The sequence below is a fragment of the Anguilla rostrata genome, chromosome 6 (assembly GCF_018555375.3).
Source record: "Anguilla rostrata isolate EN2019 chromosome 6, ASM1855537v3, whole genome shotgun sequence".
NCBI classification, from domain to species: Eukaryota; Metazoa; Chordata; class Actinopteri; order Anguilliformes; family Anguillidae; genus Anguilla; species Anguilla rostrata.
In genome coordinates this window covers 55,342,798-55,352,508 of record NC_057938.1, presented here as the reverse complement: position 1 = coordinate 55,352,508, position 9,711 = coordinate 55,342,798, and the positions used below count along the sequence as shown (strand labels likewise).

The window sequence follows — 9,711 nt, the reverse complement described above, 5'->3', positions numbered from 1 at the left end:
AAGCCCACTTATTCACAAGAACAGATATATTCCCTTTAGCCTACGTGCGCACAAAGCGGGGCAAGTAATGCGTCGTGCCGAAATAGCATTTTGGACATAGAGGACAAACAGCGGCTGGCCAACGTGTTCTACTGACGTCATATGGGCGTAGTCACTGGCGGAGGCCGCACCTCCGCTCTTATCCAATCAGATTGAAAACCGGCTTCCTTGAAAGCGGACGCTGTTGATATATAAACTGTTCTCGGGCTGATGCAATAGCAAGGAACGGGTGTTGCGTGTGTGACTTGGAAGGTACAGTAACATCAGTAGCATCCCAACTGCTTGAAGCGGAAGACCAAGGGACATAGTCTTTACATTTGATTCATTTAAAAAAAAAAAATCCAGTTATTTATTCCGGTAAGGAAATCGACCATCTGACATCAACTATTGCAGTTCTGACTAATTTTCGACACGCTATTTATTAGAGATACATCTATTTAACTTAGTCTAGACTAGTGCAACCCATGGCATCATTAAATAAGATCGGCTCGGTCAGTGTCCGTCTAACGTTGGAAAGCATTGACGTGGCTTAGCGAACGCTACTGATAGGCCTGTGACGCGTTATTTACCGTTATGTTTGTGTTCGTGGCCACTTAAACAGAATAAATTCAATTTTCTTCTCTATTTTTGTCTAATTTAAATAATGTTATGTGTCTGTTGTAATAGAGACGCTACGCTACGTCGGTTGTCGATTAGCATTTGGCTTTAGGTGTAAGCCTTAGCTTTACATATTAAATTAGCATTAACGTTAGACATATGAGCAAACACTGTACCAATAAACCAAGCTGGCTAAGAGGATGTAAAATTAACGTTAGTTGATGTAGTATCTTACCGACCGTTTCGCTGGTTGTTCCTTCCCGTGTGTAGCTGAAAAGTATTCACGCTGCAGACTGGAATCCATTAATTGGTCCAGTGCTGGAAATAAAACAACCGACTTTGTGTAACCGGCATTGGCGTTTGAAACGTCACCAAAAGGCATCAAATGCCCAATTTGCCTAATCACTGGCGATGTCCCCTCTACCCATTCCAACGGAATGGTAAAATCAGCAAATGGCGTTTTGAATGCCAAATTGATACCTAAAGATGTGTAGGCCTACCGACTTAATAATCTGATTTACTAGGAAGTCAGACAGAATGTCTCGCGACGAAAATGCAACTAGTCCGTAAACACAATTCGCATATAGCTATATCCAGCCCAAGAATGAGACAAATTTGCCATTAGACTTAAAACTGCATTTTTATCAAGATGGTACGGTTTTAACAGTTTGACGTTCAAGGTGAAAGGTGTGAAGCTTCTGTATGCATGTATATGTATGTATTTTAAGTACGAATTGACATTCATAGCCTAGTCATAGACTTTGATGTTTGAACTGAAGGCGCATTCAGTTGATTTAGGGGGTACTGGTCTGGTTGTCAGATGGCCTGGACGAGGGCCGTGTGAGTCGTCGTTTTTTGGCACGTCCACACCTCGTGCGCTGATTGGACCGGGGCGAAGGCAGGACAGAATATATACACTCTCACATTACACATCGCGTTCCTTTTTAGTCAACTCACCCGACCTCGGGGTAAACTGGTACGCAATGAACTCTGCCGCTCCGTCGCTCGCTCGCTCGCTCGCTCGCTCGCTCGCTTCTAATGAGATTTTCATTTTTCGCATAAGGACTAAGGCAATATTGTACTGTTGACAGATGACAGTTGAATTAAACTGGAAGGATATATGCACTGAAAGTAGGCTGTACATTGAAATGGCTTCATTGTTTGGTGCAGTAGCCCGATCTGTCTCGTACTGCTGTTAAGACCAAGGGGGCAAATTATAACCGTGTGGATCTGTGGTTAATAATGCCTTCATAGAAATTTTACACCAAGATTCCGGCATTATTTGACTTGCCAGTAACTTAACTCCTTTCACAGGTTAAGTTTCCATTGTTTTCATCTTTGGTGCGCGTTAAATCCCCCGATACCCCACACGGCGATCGCGCGGAGGTTGTGTGTATTTACGTTGCATAGATATTTCACGAACACTTAGCTACTGCTACCAAATATAATCTCCGTAAAACATAAAATGTAAATAAAGGTAGCTCTGTTTTTAGAAGCCATTATGCGTATTTACCCTGCTGTCACATACTCTTATCTTTTGAAAGGGTTGCTGTTTTTATCGCTGTTGGGTGACTAACCGCCATTATGAAATCTTTGTTCTCATTATCGCAGCTTTTTATATTTGCTCGTTTTACCCGGCCAGATATTTATTAATAATTACTGGAAAATTTGGTGTTCTTCCAGATTCTTAGATAAGTGTTTAAACACTGCAAGGTTAAATTGCTGAGTCAGAGTCAGGGATTCGAACCTGCAATCATCAGGGGTTTGAGCTCCGTCCTGACTCCGCCCCTTGTGTCCCCGACAGGTTAATATGGCGGTTGTGAGAACCCTGAGCAGAGTGGCACAGCAGGCCCTGCAGGCCCCGCCCTGCGGCTGCCAGCCAATCACGGTCGCCGTCCGCCACATCAGCTTCTCCCCCCGCCAGGTCACCTCCGACGCCAGCTTCCACTCTGTGTCCTTCTCCGAGACCGACCACCCCAAAGTGCTCATCACAGGTGGGCGACTGCTCACGCCATCTCCGTGCCGACCGTCATACACCATACATCATCGCCATAACAACAGTCATACACCGTAACGACAGTCATACACTATACATCATCACCGTAACAACAGTCATACACCATACACGTCATCACCGTAACAACAGTCATACACCGTACATCATCGCCATAACAGCAGTCATACACCGTAACAACAGTCATACACCATACGTCATCACCGTAACAACAGTCATACACCATACACGTCATCACCGTAACAACAGCCATACACCATACACGTCATCACCGTAACAACAGTCATACACCATACACGTCATCACCGTAACAACAGTCATACACCATACACGTCATCACCGTAACAACAGCCATACACCATACACGTCATCACGACAACAGCCATACACTATACACGTCATCACCATAACAACAGTCATACACTATACGTCATCACCGTAACAGCAGTCATACACGCCATAATCATCGCCATAACAGCAGTCGTACACCGTAGGTCATCACCGATCACCATAACAACAGTCTTACACCATACATCATCACCGTAACAACAGTCATACACCATATGTGTCGTTACCTCCATATCTTCCTTCTTCAAATCTCCATAGCAACAGCATATTCACCAGTATTCACCCTCTCTCTCTCTCTCTCTCTCCCTCCCTCTCCTTCTCTCTCAGGGGGCCTGGGACAGCTCGGGGTGGGCCTGGCCACGCTTTTGAGGTAAGGTATTCATTCTCCAGCTCACAGGGATATTTTGGCAGGCATGAATGTGCTGACTGTTCCCAGCTCCTAGTTACCTATTGCACAAGTGCGCTCCTGTAGCGCCCAGTCAGGGTCAAGTTTCCTCTGGTTTCTTTGTGCAATCACACTGCTCGGGCAGCTCGTGTTCGTTATTCACCATTGCACTGTGCACTTTCTGACCCCCCATTTACAATCAACCACAACCTCCCTGCATTTACAGGAAGAGGTTTGGAAACAACAGCGTGATTCTGTCAGACATCAGGAAACCGCCGAGCCACGTGTTCCACAGCGGTGAGTACGCCACGGAAAAAAGAAAAGAGAAAAAAAAAAAAAAGCTTTCGTTCACACGAAGGAAGTGCTTCAGCCAATCCCGGCACGCGCAGGTTTTGCAGAAGTTTGTGTTTAACTGCCGTTTCCTCGGAAGGGGGTGCGGGCTGTGAGTCATAATTTGTTTTCTTTTTTTCCCCGCGCGTCCCGACCCACAGGCCCCTTCATCTACTCGGACATCCTGGACTACAAGAACCTGCGGGAGATCGTGGTGAACAACCGCATCACCTGGCTGGTGCACTACAGCGCCCTGCTGAGCGCCGTGGGGGAGGCCAACGTGGCGCTGGCGCGCGCCGTCAACATCACCGGTGAGCCGGGCTCCGATTGGCCCCTGGGGGCCGGGGGAGGGGGCGGGGCCTGGGTCTGGGGGGAGGGGGCAGGGCCAGGGGGCGGGGTGTCCTTGGCCTGGCGGTGACGGTGTTTCTCCCTCCCCCCTCTCTCTCTCTCCCCCTCCTCCCCTCTCTCTCCCTCTCTCTCCCTCTCTCTTCCTCCCACCCTCCCCCCATCTCTCTCACCCCCACCCCCCCCCCCCAGGGTTGCACAACATCCTGGACATCGCGGCGGAACATGGACTCCGCCTCTTCGTCCCCAGCACCATCGGCGCCTTCGGCCCCACCTCCCCCCGAAACCCCACCCCGGACCTGTGCGTGCAGCGCCCCCGCACCATCTACGGCGTGTCCAAGGTGCACGCCGAGCTCATGGGCGAGGTGAGAGTCACACCCCCCCCTTGTTTTGCTGCCCGTCTGACCCCCCGTTTCGGCCGAACGCTGGCGGTGCGGCGAAACCGCTTTAGAATGTTCTCAGAACGGCACGTTCTAGAATGTTCGCAAAGAGTTTGTGGCGTCGCTGATCTTTGGTCTGAACAGGGGCTTAACGAGCTTATGGTCTCATAAAAACATCTTACACAGAGTCTCACCCTCCCCCCCCCTTCTCTCTGGCAGTATTACCACCATCGGTACGGGCTGGACTTCCGTTGCCTCCGCTACCCTGGCATCATCTCGCCGACTCCCAGCCTGGGGGGGGCACGACCGGTAAGCGCTGGGGAGGGAGGTGGGTGGGGGGGGTGTCTCGGACGTGGGGGCGGGCCTGTTCCCTTCTCTCGTATTTATAGCCACAACAGGTGGCACATGCAGTGAAATTTTTTTTTTCCTCAACCATTTCTAATGTTGGTCCCCCCCCCACCCAAGCTTGTTGATCACAAGGCTGTTACGTAATGACAGGTCAGCAGTGAGAGATTCGCTGGGGTGTGGGGGCGTGGGGGGGGCGGGGGCAGGGAGTTCACAGCTGGTTAGTCTGTGTGAGCTGTCTGTGTGTACCAGCGCAGAGGAACCGGAGACTGGTGCGATCTTGGCTCGTCAGCTCGACCTGCAGAATTTAATCAACCAGGAGTCGGCTGATCCTGGAGCCCTATTTCAGGAAGCAGGATCACAGGGTTAGCTGGATAACTGCTCTGAGTAAAACCCGGAAACCCTCCCAAATCTGGAACATGGACCGGAGTAAAAAGAGGTGTTCCGGGTGATACTCAGCGCTGTTATCCAGCGAACTCTGTGAACCTTCTTTGTGAAACCCCCCCCCCCCCTCCCACCCCGGTTTCAGGGTTATGAACCTGCTGCTGATTTTTTAGATCAAAACAAACCAACAAACCCCAGCAGGTGTCTGCGGCTCTCCAGAGCCCGTACAGAATACCGGTGCTCCTGGAGACCCCTGTACCCCAAAACGCACGGTCAGGGCACCCCACAGGGCTGTGTGAAACCCCACGGCCTGTCCGAGCGCTCGTGTACTCTCTCCTGACACCACGCCCGCTGGTCTGGCCTCCCCCCTCCCCAGACTACGCGGTGCAGATCTTCCACGACGCGGTGAAGACGGGCAAGTTCGAGTGCAACCTGAAGCCGGACACGCGGCTGCCCATGATGTACATCGAGGACTGCCTGCGCGCCACGCTGGAGGTGATGGAGGCCCCGGCCGACACGCTGAGCATGCGCACCTACAACATCAACGCCATGAGCTTCACCCCCGAGGAGCTGGCCCGCGAGGTGCAGCGGCAGCTGCCCGACCTGCAGGTCACCTACCACGTGGACCAAGTGCGCCAGGCCATCGGTGAGACTCCGCCCCCCTGCTCCCCCCCCCCTCAGCGCGGCGGGGGTTTTACATCCACTCCCGTTCTAACCACGTTTCCAGCCTTCTACATTCTAACCACACTACCAGCCTTCTGCATTCTAACCACACTACCAGCCTTCTGCATTCTAACCACACTACCAGCCTTCTGCGTTCTAACCACACTACCAGCCTTCTGCGTTCTAACCACACTACCAGCCTTCTACATTCTAACCACACTACCAGCCTTCTGCGTTCTAACCACGCTTCCAGCCTTCTGCATTCTAACCACACTACCAGCCTTCTGCATTCTAACCACACTACCAGCCTTCTGCGTTCTAACCACACTACCAGCCTTCTGCTTCTAACCACACTACCAGCCTTCTGCGTTCTAACCACACTACCAGCCTTCTGCGTTCTAACCACACTACCAGCCTTCTGCATTCTAACCACACTACCAGCCTTCTGCATTCTAACCACACTACCAGCCTTCTGCATTCTAACCACACTACCAGCCTTCTGCATTCTAACCACACTACCAGCCTTCTGCGTTCTAACCACACCACCAGCCTTCTGCGTTCTAACCACGCTTCCAGCCTTCTACATTCTAACCACGCTTTCCAACGTTCCACATTCTAATGATGCTTCTTGCATTCCTCCTTCTGACGATGCTTCTAGCGTTCCAAATTCTAACTACGCCCTTTGCGGTCCGCATTCTAATGACACTTCCAGCCTTTCTGCATTCCAACATTTCCGACCTCCCACATTCGAGAATCACTTCTGACTTCTGCAGTGTAATGCTAGCGGGTTTGTACTTGTTTTGCAGTGTATTGTTAGCGGATATCTACTTGGTTTCTAATGTTCTGTTACCTCCCTCCCCCTCCCCCCCCAGCTGACAGTTGGCCCATGAACTTTGACGACGAGAACGCGCGGCGGGACTGGGGCTGGAAGCACGAGTACGACCTGCCGGAGCTGGTGCAGACGATGCTGGCCTTCATCGGCGCGGAGTCGCGGGTCGCCCGAGCCAGCTGAGCGCGTGCAGACTCGCCCCGGGGGCGGGGCCAGGCGAGAGCCCGGCCCAGTGTATATACTGTACAGAATGACCTTTGACCTTTAGGGAGAGGACCCGCGCGGTCTGTACATAGCGTTTCGCCGTGCGTGGGGGGGGGGGTAGAGGGGTCGCACCCTTAGCCTAGCGCGCCCGCCACGTATATTATGTGCTGCCTGTTGGGCGGGTGGGGGGGGCGGGGGTGCTAATGCCTCCTCCAAAAACTTCAGCTCCTGTGCTAAAGTTTTTGTGCGAAACTTTTAAGAAACTTGTAACTCCTCAGATTGAAAGCCTTTGCATGTCTGTGAACTGTGGGCTGAACCTGGAAGCGTGGCTGGGCCTGGGTTCCGTCCATGCTGGGTTCCGTCCACGCTGGGTTCCGTCCACGCTGGGTTCCGTCCACCCTGGGTTCTGTCCACACTGGGTTCCATCCACGCTGGGTTCCGTCCACACTGGGTTCCGTCCACCCTAGGTTCCGTCCACACTGGGTTCCATCCACCCTGGGTTCTGTCCTCACTGGGTTCTACCCACACTGGGTTCCATCCACGCTGGGTTCCGTCCACGCTGGGTTCTGTCCACGCTGGGTTCCGTCCACGCTGGGTTCTGTCCACGCTGGGTTCTGTCCACGCTGGGTTCCACCATCACTCTGTCTAGAGTACCTTGTGGCTGGTGGAAAGAGCACCCTGCTAAAGACCGACCTTATTATTCTGAGGGAAATATTTCTGTTCTTAATGCCTGCAGTGTCTGAGAGAGCTGTCCTCACTTTGCCTGTCGGTTCCACATCCAAAGAAAAAGCACGGCGGTCTGGGTCCTTTCCGTCCCATTATCAAAATGCCAGGAGAATCTCTCGCTCATCTGTAGATGGTAGAAGTTGAGCTCCATGTTACAATGTTAGTTTAATTTATACTTTTGGACTCTGTATTTTTCTTACTTACTATTTATTATACCTGCAGTGAGTTTTTAAAAAGCAAAATCACACCTGCAGTGTTTCATGACAAATTACAATGCCTTCTGTTGTTCTGTGAAATCATTACCTGCAAACTCCTCCTCCTGGAACGCTTAATTCCCAGTTTTGGTCTCCTCCAATGGGAGACGTGGCGATGCAGCATGCTACTGTGATGTCATAAAGGCAGCCATAGCATCCCACACCATTCTGTCTCTCTGCAACTACAAAGGGCTTTTCCAAGGAACCTGTTCTGTCAGCTTAAAGATGAGTTGAATGTACTTGTCCTTTTAGTGTACTTCTTTTTTTCTAATTACCTGTTTTGGCAGCAGATTGAATTGTTTAAATCTGTTTGCCTCTTCAGGTGTTGATCTGTAAAACTCCTTTTTCATTAAAAAAAAAAATCTTTTATTTTGCAAATGCCTTTGAGTATTTCTTCGGGTTTATTTATTTTATTTGTTTATTTTTAAAACCTACTTTACTGTGTTAGGACGCAGGCGAAGGGGGGGGGCCTCTTTCACGCCCCAGTCTGAAAGCGATGATTCACTGCATTGTAGGTGTGGAATATCCACTATTGTGAAACAGCTGGGGCGAGGGCTCCTTAAAGGGCCCTTGACCAAAATCGCAGCTGAATTCAGTTTTACTTAAAGGTTCGCTGTTTCTTACTCTGAAAATAACACTTTCGGGTCATGAAAGCATTGGTGATGTGGATTTTTAGTGGCCACTCTGAATGCTACCTGAAGCTTTACCAGTCTAATACTCTGTCAGATGAGGCCTGCGGGTTTATCTTCAGCTGTGGATTCGTTACCAGTGCCCACTGAGTTGCTCATATGTTTTGACTGATGCCTCATCTACCGATTGTTTTAATTTTGTGCTTTGTCAATGGTGTCCATTTAGCCTCACTAATGCTCTTCTGGCTGAATGGAAGCAAATCCCTGTAACAAGGCTTCAACATCCAGTATGAAGCCTTCCCAGAAGAGTGGAGGTTGTTATAGCAGCAAAAGATGGACTAACCACATATTAATGCCCATAATTTTGAATAAGACATTAGATGTCAGGTGTCCGCATACTTTTGGCCATGTAGTGTACCTTATGTCCCTGTGGGCTCACCTCATGATTTCACCTGAGCCAGACTGGAGTGTGGAGTCCCTCAAGGTGTGGTACTTGGACCAATGATTTTTTTGCACTGCATGTGCTATAGTTTGAAATATTATCTGCACACATATGGGTGCTCAGGTGATACCCAATCCCACAGCTCAGTGAAGCAGTCAAATGAATCTCTGCTTGTCAATACATTTTAAAATGCGCCCAGGGAATGTTACTAAAGGAACTGGACGACATAGAACACGCACATAACTGCCTACAACATGGCCAAAAATTTAATATTCAATCAAGATAAATATATCTTTTGGAACCCTGATAGTCACCATGCAACACTGCTTACTTTAGCAAATAGTAATTTTTTAAACATTCAAAGATTTGGATGCTTCATACAACCTGTTCTGAAATTATCAGACGAACTGATCATTGACCTGACCATGTCTGGTCCCATGCCCTGACCTCCCAGAGGAAGATTGGCTCGCTCTTTTGAGTCTCGCTCCTCCGACGGTTTTGTCCCATACGCCATCGAGAGATTTCTTCCTGCGATGGGGGTGGAGGTGGTGGGGGTGGGGGGTGGGGGGGTATCACGGGCTGGTGCAATATCAGAATACACTAATCAAAAAACCATCTGTGATCCCATTTTACATTTCCCAAGGGCTCGCAGTGCACAGCTACAATTTCAAGTGGCATGTGTAAACAGGTGACAAAGGAGAGCCACAGCGAAAGAGACATTTAAAACACGCATAAAGCATAAAACACACCGGGCCAAAGCCATTTCATGTGTGCACTCCATCCATTTCTACATTGAA

The 9,711-nt window shown here is 49.9% G+C and overlaps 1 protein-coding gene across 1 annotated transcript; it reads left to right on the top strand.

Moving 5' to 3' along the window:
- The first annotated feature begins 237 nt into the window (after window positions 1-237).
- Window positions 238-8,221, top strand: tdh (L-threonine dehydrogenase). Its single transcript, XM_064340705.1, is given in 10 exon segments — window positions 238-396; window positions 2,441-2,630; window positions 3,326-3,368; window positions 3,610-3,680; window positions 3,875-4,024; window positions 4,251-4,423; window positions 4,658-4,712; window positions 4,715-4,747; window positions 5,544-5,813; window positions 6,703-8,221. Coding segments are annotated over 9 exon segments (1,119 nt in total). The 5' UTR covers window positions 238-396; window positions 2,441-2,446; the 3' UTR covers window positions 6,843-8,221.
- The last annotated feature ends 1,490 nt before the right edge of the window (window positions 8,222-9,711 follow it).